General features: G+C 33.3%; 1 protein-coding gene across 1 annotated transcript; it reads right to left on the bottom strand.

Moving 5' to 3' along the window:
* Window positions 1-13,649: 13,649 nt before the first annotated feature.
* Window positions 13,650-21,512, bottom strand: LOC111889934 (protein DETOXIFICATION 54). The gene is given in 8 exon segments (XM_023886078.3): window positions 13,650-14,345; window positions 20,155-20,392; window positions 20,394-20,545; window positions 20,547-20,710; window positions 20,713-20,856; window positions 20,859-21,039; window positions 21,127-21,229; window positions 21,307-21,512. Coding segments are annotated over 7 exon segments (1,440 nt in total). The 5' UTR covers window positions 21,190-21,229; window positions 21,307-21,512; the 3' UTR covers window positions 13,650-13,847.
* Window positions 21,513-26,149: the final 4,637 nt, after the last annotated feature.

The raw sequence follows: 26,149 nt of genomic DNA, 5'->3' as shown, positions 1-26,149 counted from the left end.
CCGCAGCCAAACAAATTCTCCAGTACTTGAAAGGAAGCAAATCTCTTGGTCTATAGTACCCCGCAGACACTGATTTCAGTCTGGAAGCTTTTACCGATGCGGATCATGCTGGATGCAAACTTGATCGAAAAAGTACATCTGGTGGATGTCAATTTTTGGGAGGTAGACTTGTCAACTAGTCCTCAAGAAAACAAAGCTGTGTTTCTTTGTCTACCATAGAAGCAGAATATGTGACCGCAGCCAGTTGCTGCTCTCAAGTTCTATGGATGAAAACATAATTGTTAGACTACGGATACAGAATGTTGCAGATACCAATCTACTGTGATTCTGAAAGTGCCATAGCGATTTCTCATAATCCTATTCAGCACTCCAAGACGAAGCATATTGAACTATGGTATCATCTCATCAAAGATCACATTCTGAAAGGTAACATCGAACTCATCTTTGTCCCTACTCATGAAGAGATTGTTGATGTCTTTACAAAAGCACTTGACTCTACCAAACTCAATGCGTTCTTACAAATGTTAGGGATGATGAATCCGGACCCTCAATTCTTCTTGAATTGATAGGTACCGCAGACCCTCTTGGTCTCCATTACGGTCCTAGCTGAAAGACATTTATAACAGATGGTTTTGGTATATCTTGTGTACCGCAGTCTATGTACCGCAACCATATGTTATATCTATCTTTCATGGGTCTTTATTGCCTTTTTTCACTAACTTTTGTATAAGTGCTCTTCTCAGTTTCTCCCACTGCAGTCATCCACAATGACAAAGAAGCTATCCGCAATGAGGTGTTCATCCGCAGATACATAAATTGTTTCTTTGACTGATCCTTTTCTCAAATAAGAAATGTGCTATTTAATGATCCTTCATTAAATAAAACATTAAAAAAAAAAGCATTCCTTTGAGAATACTGTCTCATTCTTTTTCTCTAAACCTTGTGTCAGACCTATTTTCGGTATGATGACAAAATAAAAGATTTTCCAAATCAAATCCTCTAATATGTCTTTTCCTATTACCCCAAACCATCACATCCGTTACAACTTCTACTTTATCCAATGTATTTTTCTCACTCCCTCCACACGTTCTCAAGACGTGATTCAACATCTGACATTTCATTAAATGCAGAGTCCTTTTCTGGTTAATCCCAATTCCAATCTTTATCCCTTTTTTTTATCAATCTGTGGATAAGATTAAAGATGCTAATCTAAAAGATAAACCCAAACGTTTTTTACCCAATTTCACTTAGGTAAAAAAACGTTTCCCGCTCCAATAAACCACTGTAAAACCCTTTTCTTCTTCACAAGGAAACGTTTACGCTCTCAAAATCCTTAATTCTTTTCTGCATTCTTCAAGCTCTCTCAAAAACTCAACAATGGTGAAATTCGGTGTGTCAAAGAAACAATCAAAAGCCTCTGGATCAGTAAACCCAAGTGGTTTAGACTCTCCCACAATTGCCTCGAGCAATTTCAGATCCATTTTCGAAGATCAACCCACATACAATGCTCCCACAAAACTGATGATCAAATTCTTGAAGAATCATCCCCTGTTTGGACCATTCGATGCTTTCACAGACGTTGTTCCACTCTCCACTCTCTACAAATGTGCTTTCTCTGCCTATCGCCCAATCGATAACCCCCAGGAAGTCCACCTAAATCTTATCAATGATTCTTTGGTCATTCTGTCCAAAGAAATGTTTTTCGATGCCATCAATCTTCTTGTTCATCCCTCCATCAAGTTCTTCACACCATCAATGGAAGACATCACCTCAACTCTGTATCAGATGGGCTATCAGAAGAAGATCAAAGGAATTGGTGAATTCAAGAAAAACCAATAGCCTGTGGTCTGGCAGTTCGTATGCCATTTTATCATCCGCAGTCTATCCGGCAGAACCAGAGGCACGGATAACATCGGCCTAAAACTTTTGGAACTGGTTTGGAGCATCTACACAGGCCATGATGTAAACTACAGTCAGATCCTTTGGGATGACTTTCTGCAATACATTCTGAAGGAGAGCCCAAGGCAGAACCCAACCGAGCTCACTTTTGCTAGGTTCTGGTCTTTCTGCATTTCTGACTTGCATGCGGATGCTGGAATTGACATTGGCGGTGACATCAATCTCTTCGTCACCAAGGATCTAAAAAGGTACAATCCTTCCTTAGACCAAACAATCTTTGGTCCAATCTGCAGACTTCCTACTCATATTCTTTCTACCCTTGGTCTCGAGACTGTTGATGTCTCAGACCACATTGAGGCTACGGAAGGTATTGACCCATACCTTCCTACCCCGCCTCTTCCATCCGCAGCCTTAAACACTGAAGGTACCGCATTCCCTTCCACTACAACTCTTTCTAATGTCTCTCAGAGACGCAAACACAAGGTTTCTTCTCTTCATGGTCCCCGCAACCCAAAGAAATTTGGAACTCCCAAAAAGGATGCCTCTAAACCATCCAAACCCTCAAAGAAAAGAAAAACACCACCCGCAATCACAACTGCTGAACCAAGTCGCCATGACTCCAGCAGTGATTCTGAAGAGGATAACCAACCTATTTCTATCCTCAAGAAACGAAAACCTGATCCTACTAGCCAAATGCATGACCGGACAGATACCTCAGCCTCTCAATGGGCTCCGATAGTCCTTGGGATGCCTGAACATCCATTCGAAACCACCATCTTTTTCCTTTCAGGCTCTGAAAGTGAGTCTGAATCACAGCAAAGAGGAGACTCCCCCCTAGTACATTCCCAAATGGATAATACTAGTTCTCTCCCTAAGGTCTCCAGGGCTTCCCAACTGGATATCTTTTCACCCGAGGAGTTGAACTCAATCCTGTTGAACGTCACCCAAACACTACAAACACCTACCCATCCGCAGGGCACTTCTTCCGCCCATGCCAGAACTGAGCTGAGGCCAAACTTGACCACGGGTCAAGCAGACCAAGGAAGATCAGGAAATCCTACTCTGCTTTCATTAGAAACAGGTGGTTTAGGCATGGTGAGCACAAATGTGCAAGCATCCGTGAACCCAAGGGACACCTTGGTGCGATTTACAGGAATTGACGGTGAAGACTTGAATGATTCTTGGAGCAAGTACCAACCCTCTAACGAGGCTGAAGCCAAGAAATATGCCGCTTTTCGTAGGGCATTCCAAGCTCGCAAGGATCAGCAAATCAAACAACAGCAGTTCAAGGAACAAGAGATACAAGCTATGGCTAAGTATTGGGCAGATGCCATCAACAATGCCAATACCGTAGCCATAATCCTCAAAGTTCAAGATTGGATGTCCGCAATGGCCGAAACAATTCAAAAAGCTCAGGAAGCCATTGCTAATCAGCATGTCTCTCAAGCTCCCCCCCTCTCCCACTGCTGCAGGTTCACAAGATGACAAACCGGAAATCAAAGTGAGCTCTGCTCCCATTTTTGGCTTCGATGATGATGAACTACAAGAGGTAAACAAACCCTCTCTTTCTGATGACGATTTGATGATGTTTGATGAAGATGAAGAATCCAATGGTTCTCATCACTCCACTTCTAAGCCAAAGGAAAAGAAGAAGAATAAAAAGAATGTGGTGACAAGAAAAGAATTTCTCAGTCTACAGGCCAAGGTTGATCAAATCTTAGCTACGGTCAAGCCAAATCAACCGCAACCAGAAGACATTCCTGGACCGCAGTCCCTGATAGAAAGAATCGAAAGGCTGTAAACTAGAGAGAGAATGGCTGCGGAGCGTATCTCTCTGAAAGTCAAAACGGGGATCAGATCACTTGACAATAATCGTCAAGCTGATCACAGAGAATTTATGGCTGCTGCGGAACGCCTCATCTATGAGGTTACCGCAATCAAAACTGATCTCCAAGCAACCATTGCGGATCAAGCCTCACCTTCTGAGACGTTAATTGCTGAGACTCACACTGCTTATGAGTCCGCAATCTCCGTTCTTCAAACAACAATCAACAGAATGCAACGATCTCTATCTGCTAACTTCCATGGTCCAGAAATCCTTCAACTCACCAAGGAGATCCACAAACTACTCTTCAATCCCTCCATCCCCAATAATCAGCAACTGGCCGAAGCCCTCAAAGCACAATTCCAAGTGGTGTTTGACAAGGTTGATGGCCTTCTTCAATGGCTTGAGGAGGCTCCGGGTCTGAACTCCTCAAGAGGAGGAAGTGAAGAAGTCCATCATTCCAACTACTCCATCTCACATAATCAAACTCCCCAGTCTCTACTGGAAAAATTCCTACACCACACCCTTCACCGCAATCATCTCATCACACTCCACCTCACAAATCTCCACTTCAAACTGAAAACACTCCTGAAAAACCAGAGAATCCCCCTCACTTCAAGAATCTGGTGGAATATATGTCTTCTCCGAGTTCAAATGACTCACCTACCACTGCTCAAAGAAAAAGTGATTGGAGGGCAGCCAAGCTTGCTGAAGAAGTTTAGAGACTTTGCGGATTTGACACGGTCATGGATGAGTCCCTGATAAACTCTTGGGTCAATCCACACAGAAGATTGCTTGATGTTGACTACATCCCACATCTTACCTATGCGGAACCCCCTTTAGATGGTTACTGGGATGTCCCAATCTCACCAAATGCTAGATACTTCACTGTATTTGAGCAGTTCGACCGCAGCCTTCCTGACAATAAAAGACTTCCAATGGAATTTGAGAGACTTAGCCAATTCTATGCTAAGCATGCCTCTCCCGATGAACATATATGGTCTAACGATAGACCATCTGTAGTCAAAAGTTACAAGATTCGGAAGTTTATGAAAGTTGAGTTCATCCAGTACACTTTGACCAGGAGGGAACACGACTACATCCGCACCTAGTCTGATTTTCCAAGTATGAACCCTGAAGAAGTCTTTCTCATCGCCAAGGTATTTTAGCACAAGTCTGAGAAGCATCCGAAGATGAAGATTGCACTTGAAAGGGCCAGTACTTTTCTTAAGGAAACAGTTTATGACTTCGCCAAGATAGACGCAGACATTTACCCCATCATTTCCAAGATAGCTGATATGCCACCACTTGACCTCGCACCGATGCCTTCTGAAGGCTTTGAAGAAAGATCTTTGGGTGCAACCAACTATCCTGAGCTTGGAGTCATTTTCAAGAGGAAGACAGACAATGTCAAATATTTCATTCCTATGACTGCCATGCATCGTCTCACCGGAAAGCAACTTGACATCTGCCGAAACGCAGTTGAAAAATCCAAGCACACCACCGCAGAGGTCAAGTTCGAAATACTTAGAAGAATTAACTGGTTGGAGAACAACAGGAAGTTTTGGTGGATCCTGATCAAGTTCCTTATACTTGATAGCTGATCAAGTTAAATAGGTCACTTAGGGGGAAATTGTTGAAGCAAAAAAGTGACCCTCTTGAACAATCAGCTACCGCAGCCTCCAAGCCACCACAGTCAAGCAAGCTTCATCAGCAATCATCAACCGAAGTCTTCAGTACCGCAGTCTCTATCTAGTTTAAATTTGTCTTTTCTGTAAAACACTCTATTGTCCAGTATGCCTTGCATGGCTACTCTTAGAGTTGTAAGTCTGTTATCTTTTGAGTCTCTATAAATAGATCTCATCCTCATGTATTAATCAGATATCGCATCCAATTCTAATACACATCTCAAAGTTCTCTTTCTATCTTACTTATCCAATCTTCTTACTCTCTTAATCAATCGCAATCTCTCCTTGGAGCAAGTCATCTGTGACTTAATCACTAAGTTTGATCTCACTTATTAACTTGGTTTGAATGCACTCCTCGTTATGCATCAGCTTATGTGTATACTTGATATAACAATTGTTGTCATTTACATTTCTTTACTTTTCCGCAACTAACTCTCTAACTTCTAACTCTTAATATTATTTTGAGCTTTTAGATCCTTCGAGATTAACTATTCCGCTATATACTTGCTCTAACGTTTGTTCAAGTGTGTATCAAAGTTTTTCTCTCAACAATTTAACTACTAATAGATAAAGACGCTTGTGAATCATCTTCCCATATAAATAGGATTCACATATATCAAATAAATCAAGCTCATTTGCCTTCAAAAATTTCATCATTTTGAAGATGGTATATATGTTTCATATTTATATAGTCATGATGATAATGACATAGATAAGTTTCAATCAAATATCATTTGATTATATAGGTGTTATGATCAGAACTTTCAATTTAATGAAAGCTTATAGATTTATTTCATAATTGAAATTATGAGAAAATATTCTTTAACACAAAATACATCATTTCAGCTCATGAATATGGACATCCATTAATAATAAGTAAATCTAGATTTATTCATAAATTTCAACTATTAAATGTCCTTATAAGAATACGTAAAAAACATCTATTGTTTAAAAAAAGACTATAACATCACTTGCATCTTCAGCACGAAACATCATTTGTTTGCAATCAGTTAATTATTTCTTCCAAACATCATCATATAATATCAACTATTAGTGTCTCTTGAAGTATAACACACTCAATTGAATGATGGGAAAATAAATAATTATATAATATAGATATTTGAAGTCGTGTCCAAGTCAGACTTCCTCAGCTTGATGAGATTAGAGGAGCAATTCCTCTTTTAGTGTCCAGTTTCTTCCACAATAGAAACAATACTAATCATTTGGTCATTTCTTGATTTCTGGGTTTATGTTGTATTCCCCTTAACTGAACTATAAATCTATTTGAGTGCACAATCTCTTAGACTTCCTTTCATTCAATGCTTGAACAAACTTGAAGCACTTTTGAGTCTCCTGGTTGAATATATGTTTTACTTGATGAGACATCTGATATGTTTCATAATTATCCAAGACTTTCTGTAAGTCAAAGTTAATTACTCCAGTATGATGTGACTTGTGAGACACATCAACATCATCACAATAATGCTTCCATCAAAGCATCATGATCAGACTGACTGGTTTGCAGAGGTTGTTCAGGTATGAGATCTTTTAGTATATATAAATTCTATTTATCCTTAAGGTAGAACCTGAAGATATTATACCAGTTATAGAAATTATAATCATCAAATGTTACTTTCTCTTGAAACTCAACAAGAGAGGGTTTTGCAGGGCATAAAATTATTAACAATTATCAAAAGAATTTAACAAAGTTTCATTTAATATTTTCAATATTTAGTCTTTAAAAATTAATATTTTTTATTGTTTCTTAAAACATTAATTTATTAAAGTCTATGATCCAAGTAACGAAACAAGTAAATGGTTAGGTGACATTTATTCCATAAACTTAATCAAACTCGATAGGTACCGATTACCAATTGCGTACAATATGTAATTCCTAGATAATGTTCCCAAACAACTATTGCTTAACTTGACATGTTTATCTCATCTATGCCACGGACCCCTCATGCTTAGGTGACCTTGATCACACAAGATTCCGATCAAGTCATCATACTTGAAACAACTTGTAGTATTACAACTAACTAGTGACAAGGTGACCCTTTAGAAACCAGAAACTACAAAACTACCAATAACATCATAATCCAATCCTAATGACCAGGTGACCCTTTGACATTAAGACCATACAAATGATAACGAGTGTTCTTCAAAAGAACGACAATGACTTGTATTTTTAGAAAATGTTTTATATATGTTTTACACTAATAGTTTATAAAAAAAAACATGGTCTTATGAATATTGCATGCATCCAACAATTCATGTACTATTTTGTAAAATTCATATCACTTGTTATGAGGTTCTTTAGGTGCCAAATAAAACTTCATTTTATTTGTCATTAGTCTCGATCAATTATAAACTAAAATCTGGTATTTCAAAGTTTAGTCGTAGATCGGTTTTAAAAAACAGTAATAGTCTTAATAAAACTTCATTTTATATTTAAGACTTGGAGTTTTGGATAAGTTATAAAATCATTATTTTAAATCTCCTTTTAACAATCAAAATCTTATGACTTCATGAATTTGTAAAATAAACTCATTTTATTTTATAAACTCAATTTTATGCATCCTATGATAAAAGTTATATTTTGATAAACCAAAACTTGGGTGATGATAATTGTGTTTTAAATCTCATTTGGCATGCATAAAACATAATATCAACATGTTGCATAATGTGTAAAACACCAATATCATATAATAAGTTTCGACGCAAAAAAGAATTACTAGTTTTATTGTTTGGCGTTATAACGCTATAAACCGATTTTAGCCTTTTTAATAAAAACTTATTATTTATTATAAAGACATAAAGTTTGTATGATGTTTAAACATATTTTGAATCATTTCAAATATTTTAAAGTTATAAGTTTTACAGTAAAACTATTTTCAACAAAAAAAATTATTTTTAACCGGTGAACAGGTAACCGGTAAAAACGTTTTTATAAATATCCATTTATAAACATCTTATGTTATCTTTTAAATATTTTTTACTCAAAATCCAAGTGATTTTATCTTATGTTAAAATATTGTTTGACATGTAAAAATAATGTTCATACACAAAACATAACATATAATAACATAAAAATAAACATCACATGCATGCATTATAATGTGTATAAATCAAGCCATGTCTAGTAATACTTTTTGTGAGCCATAACAAGAATTATTAAGTATTTCCTAAAGGATTTAAGGGAGACTTCAAAAAATCTTGAAGCTCCCACTTGCCAAGTTAACTCTTACTTGCAAAAAGAACTTCAAATCTTCATGTTGTGAAAGTTGCAACACTTAAACTATTAAGACTATAATTAAGCCCAAAACCAAAAGTAGAATCTTATGGTTGGGATTATTGTCTTAAATGGTTAAGTCATATTCAAAGAGGTCATTTCTTCATCTTGTTACATTTATTACAACAAATCAACAAATGAAACGATACATATTTATCTATTACATCTTATGAATAAATAAATATCAACCAAACACAACATAAAGTTCCAAATAGCTTGTTTATACACAACAACATACCAAATATTATAACAAACAACTCATTATTTTTTTCTAAGGCAACTTTTATATAACTAAAATGCATGAAAAATTGTTATATATAACAATATACAATTTTAACCAAGAAATTGTCAAAGAAGACAAATGTGGATTTTTCTTAAACAAAGGAAATTCATTATTCTTTTCCAAAAATGAAAGATTATCGTACATAAAAAATCATTCTAATATATAAAAGATGATTATGATACCATTGATGAGTTTTGATACAAAATATAAATGTGTTTTTCATAAAAACCGGCAACGTAAGCTTTAAAAATAACAATATTGTTTTCGAGTTTATAACAAAACCAAACCATCTAGGATTCATTTATAGAGGTTAGAATGATATTAAAGCAACAATAGGATGTTTTAGAGATAACCTTTGAAGCCTTTGAACCCATTTGGTTTTGGGGTGTTGATGAAGATGTAAAGATCAAAGAACATGAACTTCTCTACAAGTATATACCATCACGATTAAGGCACTTGGAATGCTAGTTCCTTCTTGTATTTAGACTTTAAATACTTAACTCAAATAAGCACTAAAGGAGATAACTCAATGAAGCTTCAAACCCCAAAATTAACTTCAAAAGAGAGAGGTACTAGGAGCTAAACACCCACGATTTTAGAGAGCAAAAGAGAAGAAGAAGAAGAAGTGCTAATTTCTCATGCATAAGGCACTCTTTATATACTCCATGCAAGGTAAGGTCTAAACATTAAAATACTCTAAAATAATGGTAGCCTTTAGAAGCACGGGAGACAAAACATGGAGGTTGAAAAAGCAACCTCCATCTTATTTTAATATTTTGGGTCATACCTCTCAAAAGGGGATGGATTCTTTAATTTTTATAACTCTAAGTTTATAAAATATAAACTTTGTCTTTAGGTAAAAGACAAAAGAACCCAAGTAGTCCAAAATGTTGTGCATGACTTATTAATTCAAACCATATGAAATATAACTAGTTCTACTCTCTTATGATTATTATTTTCATCAAAAAAAATATTCCCTAATTAAAATACAAGAGTCTATATTATTTATTAATAATCACATTAATAATAAAAAATGTACCAACTTGATAAAGGTGTTACCCTATATGATTATATATTATTAGCAATATCACTCCACAATGATTCTCGGGCATATGTTTTCAACATGTAGATCCAGGCCTTATGCATCTTGATCTATCTTCTGGAGGTATAAAGCTTCAAACTTTATGGTTCTCTAGTATAAATCTAGTTTTGAGCGGTGTTTTACCATGTTTTGGTTATAAAGTTGTTAATCTTGTGAATAGAAGCTACTCCATGACCCTTGAGCCTTATATTTGGTCCTTATTGAGTTGTTAAGTCATAAAAATTGTCACCTCGAGGGGTTTTGTTGATTCATGCATGAGTTGGTGTTCTTAATATGGATAAAAACAAGGATTTGGTCTCATTAAGTCATGCAAATGAGTAAAGTTGCCAACTTTACGTGTTAAGACATCATTTACGGTCAGATATGTGTTTGGATGCTTTTATCTTAACCATTAAGAGCTTATTATGTTATTGGGTCTCTGATGAGTACGATGGGCGTATGCAGGAGTACGCTTAGCGTAATGATGGTTATGTGCATCAACAGCTTGTACCTTGTGCTTCAGGGTGAGTACGCAGTATGGGGGCGGTACTCCTGGGGAGTACATTTTGGGCCTTTTAGGGTTTGGGTCATGAGATATTGGACTAGTTTTGGGAAAGGTAAAATGGTCTTTTACCCTTTAGGAAGTTGGATTATGATTTGGGCCTTGGATTCTGGGTTATCGGGTTAATTATTAATTAAGGTTGTACTTATTGTTAGTTGATGCGAGGTTATCCAGTTCAGCGACCCGAGTAGTTATTTGGTTATCAACAGATTGTGGTGAGTCTCCTCGCTGTATTCGTGGGTCCAAGGCACTAATGTTAGCCCACTAGGATACGTTATGTTATTTGTCTTTGTGACTTTTGCATGGTAGGTTGGGCTAGGCCCATTAGTATGTTTGTATGTTATGTAGGGTGTTAACGGTCTCTATGACTTTTGCATTTGTATAATCGGGTTAGGCCAATTGGTTTGGTAGGGCTAGGCGTATTGTGGTGGGCTTGGCCTAAGATGCGGGTTGGGCCCAATGGTATGTATCGTATGTGGTATTTTGGGGAACTCATTAAGCTTTGTGGTTACGGTTTATGGTTATGGTTTTAGTACTTCCGGTTCGAAAAGGAAGGGTCCGTTTTGATCGCAGTGCATCCACCCATGTTTCCACAATATGATGCTTTTGGATTGTACTCTGATGACTGTTTTATTATGAAATACTTTTGAATGTTTGAATAAAAGATAACTGATGTTTTGGTTGAATTAAAAATGAATTTTTTACCTCGTAATTTTTGGGACGTTACAATGTCCTATCTCAACCCCCTCTAAACCTCAAACTCCTTAGTGGGAGACCTGTTAACCAACACCGATGCTCTAGCAAAATAAAGGAAGAATATAATCTACCTGCACCAAATCGAGCCAAATCTCATTATATGCATAATCTCAAGGATATAATCCCAAAAAATGAATCATAAGCATACTCAAAATCAATTTTGAAGATCATCTTTCGTTTCTATTGTGCTTTACACAAGCGGCAGCCTCATTCAAGAGAAACAAATCGTCTAAAATTTGTTGACCTTCGATGAAAGCCAGTCGCTCCATACTGACCACATTGTTGATCACCTCTGCAAGCCTATTTGCTAACAACTTGACAATAATCTTATATTAGCATCCAATCAAGCTAATAGGTCGAAAGTCTTTTATAAACTCTATGTCTCTAATAATGGGTATGAAAATGGGATACATAAGTGACAAATTATTCGACACAACATCCCAATACCGCTTCAAAAAATAAACATAAAAACCATATGTAATAAAAAATAGTTAAAGAAACTATCTATAATTCCAACTATATGCATGATTTTTGTAATTAAGTATTTTATTCACTAGACCAATTCCAATGGTAAAACATAAAAATTGTGAGTTTACACATTAAAATGGTGTAATCAATCTAATCACATTAAAATTGCTTATTTTAAAGGTCAAACACTTTGGACTTCATATTTGGTGTTTAAGTGTATCACACATTAAAATAGTTTATTTTAAAGATCGATTGGAATATTAAAGAGAAAACTAAGATTAAAATTGTATTTTTTTAATGTACCATAAGAATTGGTCTTACAACTTGATTGTATGTTGTCGATTACTTGGCATATAAAAAAAATATTAAATAAGAGTTCAACTTTAATAAGGGTTGGCTAAAAAGATACTTCATTTTTCCATATAGACATCCTATTTGATTTTTAAGATGTTTTTATTAGTTGAATTTGCATTCTTTTTCGAAAAAATAAGTTATAAATAATTTATTATAGGTTGACTTTAAATAAAAGTGGTCATATGGTGTCTAAGGTAGAGTTGAAAAAAATCAACCCAACCCAAAATTAGCAGGTTGGGTTGAGATTTTCATCCCGTTTAAGTTAAATGGGTCAACACGCCCTAACTCATTTAATTAAATAGGGTTTGGTCAGGTAAAAATTATCTATCCATTTTCAACCCATCTAACTTTAATTTATCTTTAAATTTTGATAATTATTTAAATATTATCATGTATTAATCTAAGTATTAATTTATGAATTACAATGTTCATGTTATTATTTATGTTTTAAAAAAGTGAAATCCTAATACCAATCTTTTTTTCTTGGCACCGACGACTCTAGCCACTCTCCAAAATCACTTCGAAATTATATATCTTTAATGTTATTTGAATAATTTCTTTGTATATGTAAACTGGGTTTGTGCTTTTATCACGCTTTGGAATTTTATTTATGTCTATAACTAATTTAAGTGGTATAGTTATTAGTTATTTTATTTATTTATTTTTATTTCAAATGGGTCAAACTCAAGTTTAACTCTTTTATTTAATTGGTTGGATTGAAAACTATATAAACAGGTCAATCCAGTGACAACCCATTTATTTGAAAGATTAGGTTAGGTTGTAAATATCAACCCCTTTAAATAAATAGGTTGGATTAGGTTAAAATCTTCGGCTCAATTAATAAATAGATTGGACCCGAACCTAACTCAGATCGACCCATCGTCATCTCTAATCTAAAAGATGTCAATTTAACAATATTCATTTAATAAGTTAACCTAGCATCACCGAATTGTGTTGTACCCTATGAAGGCATGTGTCCGCCACCACTAAATATATATATTTGTTTTTAAAAATTTATGTTCTAGAGGTCTAGCCTACGATGCCAGATGTCGTTAGCGAAGTGCTTAACTAGACTTAGTTGTTAACACGTCCCTGATTACTTTTGTTCATCTAAAATATTAAGAACAATTTTCAATTTAAATAGTTTAAAGAAGATATGATATTTTATTTTTTGACAAGTTTTTAACCTGATTTAACTTATATAATTATATTTTATAACTTTAATTTCAGTTTATCTATATAAGAACAAAAAATAAAGAAAATGACATGCTTAAACATATGTGGAAATCAAAATGTCAAGACAAAGTGAAAAAGAAAAAGTAAGCGCTATTCCAAGAATACTTTCATCAAAAGATACTTGTTTTTTTTATGTAGTTAAGACAAATATGCACACAAGACGTGCGGGGAAGAGAGTTTTGGCAAGGATCATCGGTCAGTACTATTTGATTTCTTCTCAAAATTTAATCGTCTTTATCCAAAAATATATACGATCAAACAAAAACAAAACTACCGATGGCAAATCGCCTTAACTAAACAAAAAAGAAAAATCATTACGTTGACCTATTAATCATATTGTTTCCAAAACATGGTCAAATACGCTTATCCCATCATCAAGAATCCTTTTTCACAAACATTAGTGTCAATTAATGACCATCTCTAAAGAAGTAGTATTGGTGAGTCTGTGAGCTCTCAAAGCCTCCCCTTCCCAATCCGTACGAACAACAACCGAATACAAAACCGAAACTGCACATGCAAACTGAGCCGATAAGAGCCCAATCCACAAACCAGTGAAGCCGACCCCAAAGAAAAAGGCTAAGCCTACAGCTACCGGGGTGCCCACAAAGTAAAAAGACCCAAGGTTGATCCGGGCACCAACCGCAGGCCTAGCAGTGCCACGGAGGATCCCACACCCCGTGGTTTGCGGGCAGTTGCCGAGCTCACAAAGGCCCATGATGGGCATCACTGATGAAACAAGTGATGTGAGCATGTGGTCATTGCTGAAAAGGGCACTCCATTTGTCTCTAAAGATGATGGTCCAAATCACATTCATCAAACCAACTACAAATGCGCACGATAGTGCCACCATTGCAGCTAGCTTTGCCTTGTTTGGCCTTCCGGCGCCTAGCTCATTGCCCACCTAATTAGTATCAAACAAATTAAATAATTAATATTCTACCACCCACTATTAGTACTAAGTAGTATAAAGCGTTTCCCAACAATCTTTTATATATAGAGTATATCAAAGCTTATATCACATTTCATATTTTTTGTATATATATTATATCCAAACTTTTATGAATGATTTTTTTATTATTACAAAATAAATAGCATAAACCAATTACACAACATAACAACTATAGAAAATCTTACAATTCCAAATACACATCAAAAAGTGCTTTTTCTTTTAAATTCCAAGTCCAATATATACAAAAAATTTCATAGAAAACATAATTATAAGAGTAAATTACACGAATGGTCCCTATGGTTTAGCGTAATTTACGCGTTTGGTCCCTAACTTATTTTTTTAACTCGGAAGGTCCCGACTGTTTGTTTTTATTACACGCATGGTCCCTGTCTTACCTAAAAAAACTATTTTGCCTTGATTTTTTAAAATATTTAAATAAACACACCCCAAACCCAACCTCATCATCTATCCCATAATTTTTTCCTATTTAAATAATAGTCATTTTAGGTAAGACAAGAACCAATCGTGTAACAAAAACAAACATAAGGGACCAAGCGCGTAACAAAAACAAAAAATAGAGACTTTCCGAGTTAAAAATAAGTTAGGGACCAAACGTGCAAATTACTCCAAATCATAGGGACCATTCGTGTAGTTTACTCTAATTTTAATATAATAAAATAATACATACTGTCATTATTAATTGTGTAATGTTGTATTTATCTATATTTAAAACATATAGCTATTTATTACTTGATTATAATAATAGTTTTATAAAAACTTGTAAAAATATAAATTTTAAATTTTAAATATTACATTTAACATTGAATTATATTTTAAAACTTTCATAAAATGTATGTGCTGTTATATATATTAGCAAATTAATTTATAACGTTTATATATAGAATAAGTTTAATGATGTTTCTCTTTATGCAAAGTAAAAGATATAATTACTATATATCCTTATTAATAATACCAAAATGGTATCATTTTATTAATTCTATAGTAAGAAGGCCTTACAAAGCAAAATCTAAAGTTTTTCAATATCATTTACTCTGAAGAAGACAAAACACTTTTTCTTTTATAGCTCTAAACTGAAACCCACCATCTATCACAATCTCTAGTAATCATTACTTCCTATTTGTACTTTCTTTTAATAAATATAGTTCTTTTGAAATATCAGAAATCAAATTCAATCTTTTATAAGTTTCGACGCTTGTCATTTTGTGGTATTTTTGAATAAATGTTTTTTCTATTTGTCATTTTCTTATTAAATTTTATCTTTCTTAATTAACACATCATATTTACAACTTAATTAATAATTGTCTTAATTGAAAATAACAGATAAATTATTATATTACAACTCATATAGTATTTAATATGTTTCCTTTTAAATTCAAATTTAAATAAATTTTTGTTTAAAACTTCATATTTTTTTTATCCAACCCGTATAACATACGGATCTCACAACTAGTATAGGATTATGCTATAAGTATCTCTTTTAACCAACTTTACCGCTTGACATCAATCTAATCAACTTTTTAATTTTACTTTTAAATTGACATATTTTTTTTCGTTTTGTTTTTCTTTTCTTTTTTCTTTTTTTTCCTTTTTGTTTTTTCTATTATTATTATTATTATTATTATTATTATTATTATTATTATTATAAATTTCGACCATATAAAATTCGGACAACATATAAATTCCGACGACATTATAAAATTTATTATAAATTTCGATAACCATATAAAATTCGGACAACGTTATTATGTCGTCCGAATTTATAATGTCGTCTGAATTTTAAAATTTCATCCAAATTTTAAAATGTTGTCCGAACTTTATATGGTTAACGTAATAATAATAATAATAATAAATAAATAAATAACAATTAAAAACAATACAAAAACAAAATAGAGAAAAAATGAAAAAAAAAAAAAAGAACCGATCAAAACGCTCCTTCCCTTCTCTCTATCGCTAACCCAATGGGTTGTTTATTCTTGGCGCACCCCCTAACGCATGCTAGAGGGCGGTGTTCATCCATACTAACAACTTTGGCTAGAGCCTTTTAACATCTGGACTCCCCTTAGTCTAAAAGCATCCATGATTGTTAAAATAGAAAGATAATGGTATCAAGGTTGTCACTTTTTTTATGAGACGAAGATGCCATTTTGAGTGCAAGTGAAAGAAGTGAAGTATTTAATACAATGTAAAATGTTATGATTTAGTAGGCAAGTTAAATTAAATTGAAAAAAATAGAAAAAAGTATATAGTTAATTGAATGAAATGGGAAGAAACGAAGTTAGCCCTAATGTCGTTGTCGCCAGATTTGACACGAGTTTGTTACATGTTTTTCAGCGGAGCAAAACCCGTCGAAACGTAGCGTCTTTGTCAAGAACCATTGTCGTCACTAGTACCTTTTTCAAAAAACCACATATTAAAACCCTTCACCATTGGTAGGCATCACCTTCGTCGGAGAAAGAAATAGAGGGATGATTACAATAGTGGTGACTTCCAATCTTTAAAACCCTAGCCAACCTAGCATTGTTGTTGCCCCCAGAAAATCCTAACCCTCAAATCCTTCCTCTGAATCGGTAAACCCTAGCTAGAAAACCCTAACCATCCTAGGTTCTGATAGCGTTAGGATTTAATGTGAAGCTAACTCACGTATTTCACCAGCTCAGCTCAACATAGGTTTAAGGTTTAAAAGCAAAGGCAGTTGGCTCGATGAAAATTGCAACTCTTAACAACAAATGGCGTTAAGATAGTGGTGGTTCCGACGAGAGAGAGAGAGAGAGAGAGAGAGAGAGAGAGAGTTATTTATTTATTATTTTTTATTTTTTAAATTTGAAACATATTAAAGTATTAAAAAAAGAAGACAAATCAATATTTTAGGTTTTTTTAAAAGACCAAAAGTCCAAAACCATAAAAAAAGATAATATTTTGCTCTAGAGGGCGGCAAGTCGAAAAAAATTGAAAGAAAATTGTTGGTATATTTTTGTAAACCACATAAACAGTTTTTGTATTCCCTTTTAATAAATAACTGATAAAAATTTAAAATATATTTACGCGCAATAGGTATTAACGTCAATATAAACAATAATACGAAAAATTGCTCTAATAGAAAATATAAAATCTAGGTTATGATGTTTTAATACTACCAATACTAAAATCTTAGGTTATGACGTCATAAAAACTAGACTATAATCATTCTTTGAGGTCGAAGGTTCAAGTTTCATTGTAGATATAGATGCAATTAAGTGTTAGGTTATAAATAATTTAGATTTGTTGTTCAAGAAAAAAAAACCTTATAAACGACAAGTCTAACAAAATAATTATGTTCTATAGTTTTAAAAAATAATCTTCATTCCCTAAGTGGCTACTTTTGAATTTTCTTTAAAAACTTGAAATAATAAAAAATATATAATATGTATTATTTCTCATTATCACATAAATTTTTTAAAAAACATGTTTTTCTTATGTCTAAAATTTGGGATATATCCAAAAGAGTTAGAATATTTTAGGCCAATTTTTAATAAAGTCCTAAATTTTATTTTTTAAATAAAAAATCCCGACTTTTCACCTTTTGAATAGGAAAGCCCAAAAAACAAACTAATTTATTCACTTTAGCCATTTCTGACCTGTTTCGCAGGTCATGGGACCAAATTGTTAATTTTTCGAAAATAATGGGACCTTTTTGCAGATTTCGTCAAAAATTTTATGTAATGTTTACGTATCTATATCTATTTTTATGTATTTTGTATTTTTTATGTTTTTATATGTATATATATATATATGTATTTTTATGTATTTTAAATCTATAAATGTATATTTTTACTTATTTATATGTATTTTTAACCATTTTACATATTTTTATGTATTTTTATGTGTTATTTTTTATGTATTATATATTTTATGTTTTTATATATTTTACGTATTTATGTATTTTTTTAAGGATTTTATATAGATGTTTATGTATTTTAAGTGTATAAACGTATTTTTTATGTATTTACATTTTTTTTTATGTATTACGTATTTAAGTATTTTATTAAATTTTTTAATATAGATGTTTTTGTATATTTATGTATTTTAAATGTATAAACGTGTGTGTGTATATATATATATATATATATATATATATATATATTAAGTATTTTACATAATTTTTGTGTGTTTTTATTTGCTTCTTATGTATTATATATATATATATATATATATATATATATATATATATATATATATATGCTTATTTACGTATTTTTTTAGTTTCTTATATAGATGTTTATTTATTTTTATGTATATTAAATGTTTAATTGTAAAAAAATATATAAACACATAAAAATAATACAATTAAAGATTTAATATACATAAAAATACATAAACATCTATATAAAAAAACTAAATAATACATAAATACGCAAAAACACATATAAATACATAATACATAAAAAAAACATATAAAAACACAATATATATATATATATATATATATATATATATATATATATATATATATATATATATATATTTAAAATTCATAAAACACTTAAAAATACATAAATACGTAATACATAAAAAAAATATATAAAACACTTAAAATAGATATAAATACGTAAAATATACGTTTACATATTTAAAATACATAAACATCTATATAAAAAGCTTCAAAAAATACATAAATATGTAAAAATACATAGAAATACATATAAATAAATAATACAAAAAAATAAAACATAAAAAGATATGTAAAATGGTTTAAAATACATATAAATAAGTAAAAAATTCGTTTGTACATTTAAAATACATAAAAAAATATGTACATATACGTAAAGTAGATATAGATATTTAAAAAATATTTATACATTATGTAGAAAATTTGATGAAATCTGCAAAAAAAAAATCATTATTTTCAAAAAATTAACAATTTGGTCTTATGAGCTACTAAACAGGTCAAAAAGGTTAAAATGAATAAATTAGCCGGTTTCTTAGGCTTTTATATTCAAAAGTTGAAAAAGTCAGGACTTTTTTATTCAAAAAATAAAATGTAGTACTTTATTAAAAATTTACTCAAAATATTAGGACTTTTCTGGAGATATCATCTAAAATTTCTATTTCAAAAAGTTTAATATCAAATTTTTTTTCAATTTAAATCAAGTGTCTATTTTAAACCAATATATTGTATATATTTTTCATTTTCTTTTACTTTTATTTTTTTTGGTACACTTTTATAAAAAAATTAAAGTATCTTTCGAAATCCCTATTGTTCATTGGATTTCAAATTTATATTAAAAGTAAAAATTGAAAAGTAAAATTTTTTGGGAGCACGTCCGGTCTGAAATTTCGAAAAAAATATATTTTTAGTCAAAAACTATACTATGAGATAACACCATTCCTAACTAGTTTGACATTTTTTTAAAAATAATTTTTTTAGTTTCTTTTAATGAAAATTTAAAACAAACATGATTATTTTTAAGTTACTATCCCCCGTACTATATGTTATATTTACTTTTATTTTCAGTATCACACTCACCTAGGTAGAAATCAGAAGACTTGCTCAAAAAGGAAATTTAAGATTGCGTATGAGAGAGAGAGAGAGAGAGAGAGAGGAGAGATGAGAGGAGAGAGAGAGAGAGAGAGAGAGAGAGAGAGGAGAGAGAGAGAGAGAGAGAGAGAGAGAGAGAGAGAGAGAGAGAGAGAGAGAGAGAGAGAGAGAGAGAGAGAGAGAGAGAGAGAGAGAGAGAGAGAGAGAGAGAGAGAGAGAGATTACTCGGGCAGATACACAGCCAGCCAAAGCCATGGGAACAGTGTACATAAGACTAGTTGTCTGGATGAGTATCCCAGTCGCTGCCACTGTCAGTTGCGGATTGGCCAGATAACCAGCAAGAACGGTCACGATCTCATACCACCACCACTCCAAACATATTCCCATACAACTCGGCACAGCCAGCCTCAGCAATGGACCCCACCCCCGTAATCCCAATCCCATCCGTCCATCTCCATGTCCACCTCCATCTCCCATATATCCACACGTATCCTGCCATCAGCCCCATCATGTTCAAGTTAGTCACCACCGAAGCCATTGCCACCCCGCTCACACCCAATCCCATCTCCACTACTAACACGTAGTTCAACGGCACATGGAACGCCACTGCAATCAAAACTGCACCACATCATCGGCTTCGTCACCCCCTGTGACCTTAGATAGACCCTTAACGGCTGTAACAAACAGTTTGTTAAAAGGTCTGGTAAAGAATATATACAGTACGTCGCAGCCATTGATGTGATCGCTGCATCCTGCCCCATCCACAGCATGATCGTTCCAGGTTTACCCATAGCAGGCTGATCGGTATGATCGCCATCAATAGTATGAATATCATCCGGACAAGAGATACAGACAATAGATCCCACTTGTCGCTGCCATTGCTGCCGTACGCCTGGCTGCACACCGGTTCTAGCCCCGATGCTAGTCGACTAGCACCGAGTACCCTGTGATATTCGTGAAACCTAACGACAGAGAACCGCCGGCTAGCTCCAGGCTGCCCAGCCCTCCCTAGGAACAGCACGGAGACACAACTGCTCGAAGATAAACCAGGCAGTTCATCGCCGTGATTGGGATAACCATAGACAGAAGTTGCTTCACTTCCTCCATCATCTATATGTATATATGTATTACATCATCTACTCTGTAAAAATATAAAACCCTAAAACAAAACAATCCCACGACAGAGTTGAGACTAACCTCTGATGGGGTAAACGCTTTGTTGTTATAGTATTGTGAATCGGAACTCTTCATTAGCTCCATGATAAGCTATTCAAACGATTGAATCAACCGATTTGGATCTCTGCAGACACATAAACAGTAAGAATGATGATATTAATGGGAAGACGAACAGAGTCGCAGAGATGAGCAGGAAGCAACCTGGCTGGCAGAGCCGCAGAGGAGATGGGATCGAATGTGGAGAATGGAAAAGATTTTGAGAAGAGTGAAACAGAGGTCATATTTCAGTGGGTAGGTCTTGTATTGATATACAATATTTGGAAATATTATATACGCATAAATGTGGGAATTTTTGTCAAATATTATATGTTCTTTTGTCTTTTAATCAATATTCTTATATTTATTATAAAACAGATTAACTTTTTGTAGGAATTGTTTTCCAACTATTATTTTTATTTTCTTCCGCCGTTCTAAAAAAAAGTTCAATCATGTTAATTTTTCTTAATTTACATAATAAATAAGATTTGATATTCATTATAGAAATTATCAATATAAGACAGCATGAAAATAATTTTATTACATAAATTAATAAAAACAATGATTATAAATAGTAACAATATTGCTTTAAATCAGTTTAGTTTGCAGCATAAATTAATAAAAGAAATAAGAAAATACGACTGCATAAATATGAACGGTGTTGTATATATCCATAATTTATGAAATTGCATTGTGCATATTTTGTTTTTGTCATTTTCTTTTCTATAAATCTATTTTAATTTGATATATATATATATATATATATATATATATATATATATATATATATATATATATATATATATATATATATATATATTGTCTTTTATTATTATTATTATTATTTTTTAAATAATTGATTTGATCCGTCATTTTAACTTTAACTTTATTTTTTTCTTTTTCGTTCGGACTATTATTGTGAATTTTATTTGTCCAGACCTGACTATCATTGTTTTAAAAAATCTACGAACAATTATATGTATGTTTGTGTGAGTTGTATTTAATGTCTACGAAATCGCAGCAAAATAATAATACTAGATAGTCGAAACGAAAAAAATAATACATGGATAATGTAAATGAAAGAAATAACATAAGGATAGTCTTAACAAAAAAATAACGCATGGATAGTCGAAACAAAAAAAAACATAGAGATGGTCGAAACAAAAAATAATACATCGATAGTCCGAACGAAAAAATAACATATGAATAGTCCGGACACAAAAAATAACACAGGCATAGTTGGAACAGAAAAATAACACAAGATAGTGAAAACGAAAAAAATAACATAAGGATAATCTGAACAAAAAAATAATACATTAATAGTCCAAACGAAAAATAACACAATGATAGTATGAATAAAAATATAACTATTTTTAATGTGAATAATAATAATAATAATAATAATAATAATAATGTATTTATTATAAATATTAAAAACAAAAAAATAACGTAAAAAACAACAAAATAAAACAACTAAAAAACAAAAAATAAATAAAATAAAAAATAAAAAAATAATAAAAAAGAGTAGAAGGGGGATAAGAGGGGTACACAAAAAAAATCAAATATTAATTTCACCTTGTATGCAACACAAAGAATGGCATGCCAAAACTTACAATAGGTTTTAACAAAATGTCATGATTACATGATACATGATATCGAATATTAAAATTTAACTAAAAAACATATTCATGCATGTGAACTAATATGCAATATCGGAGTGCACGGAGTCGATAGAGACTGGAAATGATTTGAGGCTTGTGTCGACAATACAAATTGGAAGCGATTTGAGGCTGGTACTATCGACGTCACGGATCTGCCAAAATGTGATACTGCAAATTTATGGGTTGGACAGTTTGGAAAAGTTGCTCCTACCGTCTTTCTTCTCTATTTTGATTGTTGCTTAACTGTTAGAAATTAAAATATACTTAAACTACTTTAAATCATTTGAAATCTCTCTAATTTCATTTCAGACCTCTTAAATTGCTTTCCAACTCTCTCTAATTCCATTCCAACTTTATCTAATTCTATGGATTCAACAACTAGTTCTGGTGAAGTTTGTGAGTAATAATTTACATAAACAAATCCTCTTTCTCATCTTTATTCAAATATGAAAATAAATACCATCATTTGGCAATAATTTCTCGAGCTGAATAAGTTATTCTTTAGGATACTATAAATTCAACATTTATAGGAACTCGAGAACTCATGTGAAGGGAGATCGCGAAGCTGCAGAAAAAGTGTTTGATCCTAGATTACTTTGTTAATAATGCAAACTTTGGTGACGACAAATTTTGTAACATCCCAAAAAACATAACCAAAAATTTCATTTTTAATTATTAATAAAACCATAGTTATTAAACCATTCCATCAAAACATGAATCGATGTATTTCAAAACATTATTACCATAGTTTCCAAATCAAAACATCAGAGTAACATCTCAGGCTAAACATCATGGTGTGTGCAATGCTGTCATCCCAATCCCTTCTCTTTGCAACTGGAAGTACCAGAAACCAAAACTAAAAAACGTAAGCACGAAGCTTAGTGAGTCTCCCCAAACTACCACATACCATACACATAATCACATAAACTGGGCCCCTGCTCCTTCATCGGTCCCAGCCCGACATCAGACAATGTATGGCATCAGGCCCTGCCTGGCATCGAGCCACGCTCGATATACAGATTTGTTACTTCCAGACCTTGCCTGTCTCTGGGCCTCGCCCGCTATACATATACAACAATATCACATAAGCATACTAGCACATAAAGAATCATACACAGTACTATATGCTCTAGTTCTAAGGCATCGCCTATCATGGGCCCCGCCCCTGCTCCGCTAATGATGAGATATGGAACCCCGTCCACACTCAGCTAGTGATGAGATACGGGACCCCGCCCACACTCACCTCCCTACTAGGCACATACAAGTATCACACAGACAACAAGTATAATCTATCATGCACATACTTATCGGGTACCACCCGACATTGAACCGTAGTCTGAAAACACACATATAAATATTCCTCAGGCGCCACCGGCATCGGACTTTAGTCCGGAAAACATACAATCATACATACCGGCTGACATTGGTGCCTTCAACCCATCCATACATGTAACGCCCGTGTTTCTGGGCTTGTCATTAATAGCAATGTAATAGTCTAGGTTAACCTGTGTAACCCATCTTGAAATAATAAATGTGTATTATTTAAGTATTATGTGTTTTGTGCTTAGTTGTGTGACTTAATTAAATTAAGAATGAAAATAAGCATCAAAATAAAATGTTAGATAAAGCTGATATCTATGAATAATGTTGTAGTAGTTGAAACGACGTTTCCGAATATATAAATAATGCCGAAATCCGAGTTATAACGAAGAAGTTATGACCTGTCAAAGTTTCGCGGCAGAACCGGCAACGCTGAATGACGTAAATAGTGAATTTACGACAGAGCGATATTTAGCCTTAGTAATGTAAACGGAAGTCGTAGAGTTTGTTAAACCGCGAGTGTGCATAAAAAAATCGTCCAAATCTAACTTTCTATGAGGAAGTTATGATTTTCTGAAGTTTCGACTTAGCAGTATGCAGCCCGAATACTCGATTTGAGATCGAGCGGTTTTTAGCCGAAACAATCTAAACGAGAATCAAAGATCTCGTAAAGGGTAGTGCAACGATAAAAAGATAGGCGAAAACGGACGTCGGATAAAGAAGTTATGAATTTATAATGGAGTTTTCTTGTTCCGGCCTACTAAAAATAAATAATAAAAATAATATCAAAATTAGTTGACGGAGTCTAAACAAAAGGTGTAGAGCGTAGTCTCACCTACGCGGGGATATAAAGAACGCTGAAAACGGAGTTCGTATGAGGAAAATATGAATTTTTGAAGTTTATTTAATAATTTTGGTATTTAATTTAAATTAAAAATATCTGATATTATCCAAAGGGGGGGAGTCAGCGATCCTATCCAGGTTACGCCCAGCGTACCTAGATTTACGCCCAGCGTAAATCGAGGATCCTGACTCTATAAAAGGCATGCGAGGGCAGCCGGCTTCTTTTGCCAAATTCTCTCCTCTCTCCCCCATTTTGCATTGCTTTACGTGCTAGAAATATCCTGAAGCCCCGATATTAATCCTGAGCGACGAAGAAAGTCTCGAAGCCCCGAAGATCCCGAGAAATAAGATTCCCGAGCCGAAGCTCTGCCCACGAGAAGCCAATTTTTGTGAAGTACTTCCAGATCTACCGAAGAATACTACTTCTACAAGTCGTAGTGTTGTCCGATCATCTTCTGATCAAGTGAGTGTGTAGTTACCTTCTTCTAACACATAATTATGAAGTATTTTATACGAAATACGTGTTATGTGTATATTTTGTTGTTATATGTGTGAATGTATATTCACTTTCTTCTATCTCATAGATCTGATTTATTCTCTATGAAATACGTGTTATGTGTGTGTGCCTCATCTGTTATGTGGAATATGTATTGATTGAACATGCTATACAGGTTTTAAACTATGTATAAAAATATATATTTTTATCTACTAATATGTTGGGTAGAACATGGGTAGATAGTTGATGTGTGATAAACATATGAGATGCCTCGATGTTGTTGTTGTTGATCTAGTTATTCAGCGGAGTATAGATAACGACCATAGACTTTTTCTAGACAGTCCTGTGGAACGCTAGCAGGCTCATAACTTGTAGGTGTTGTGAACGATGTGTTCACCGGTGTACTCTATCCCCCTCATGGTTGCCTTTAGGACATCTATTGTTGAGGAAACCCCTTAGCAATAATGTCCGTCTCGATGAAAATCCTAGATTAGTTCCCTTGAGATAGATGTTGTTTTAGGGACGTAAAGTGAGGATAACGGGAATGGGTAATCGGGTTATTATTGTTGGTAAAAGTAAATATAATTATTTATTGCTGGTTGAAAACCCTATATGCTCACCAGGCTCCCAAGCCTGACCCACTTAGTTTTATTTGTATTACAGGAAGTGGCGCAAGGGCATAAGATGG

The sequence above is a fragment of the Lactuca sativa genome, chromosome 4 (genome assembly GCF_002870075.4).
Source record: "Lactuca sativa cultivar Salinas chromosome 4, Lsat_Salinas_v11, whole genome shotgun sequence".
NCBI classification, from domain to species: Eukaryota; Viridiplantae; Streptophyta; class Magnoliopsida; order Asterales; family Asteraceae; genus Lactuca; species Lactuca sativa.
The sequence above is the reverse complement of the archived record's forward strand: the minus strand, read 5'-3'. Positions and strand labels throughout refer to the sequence as shown.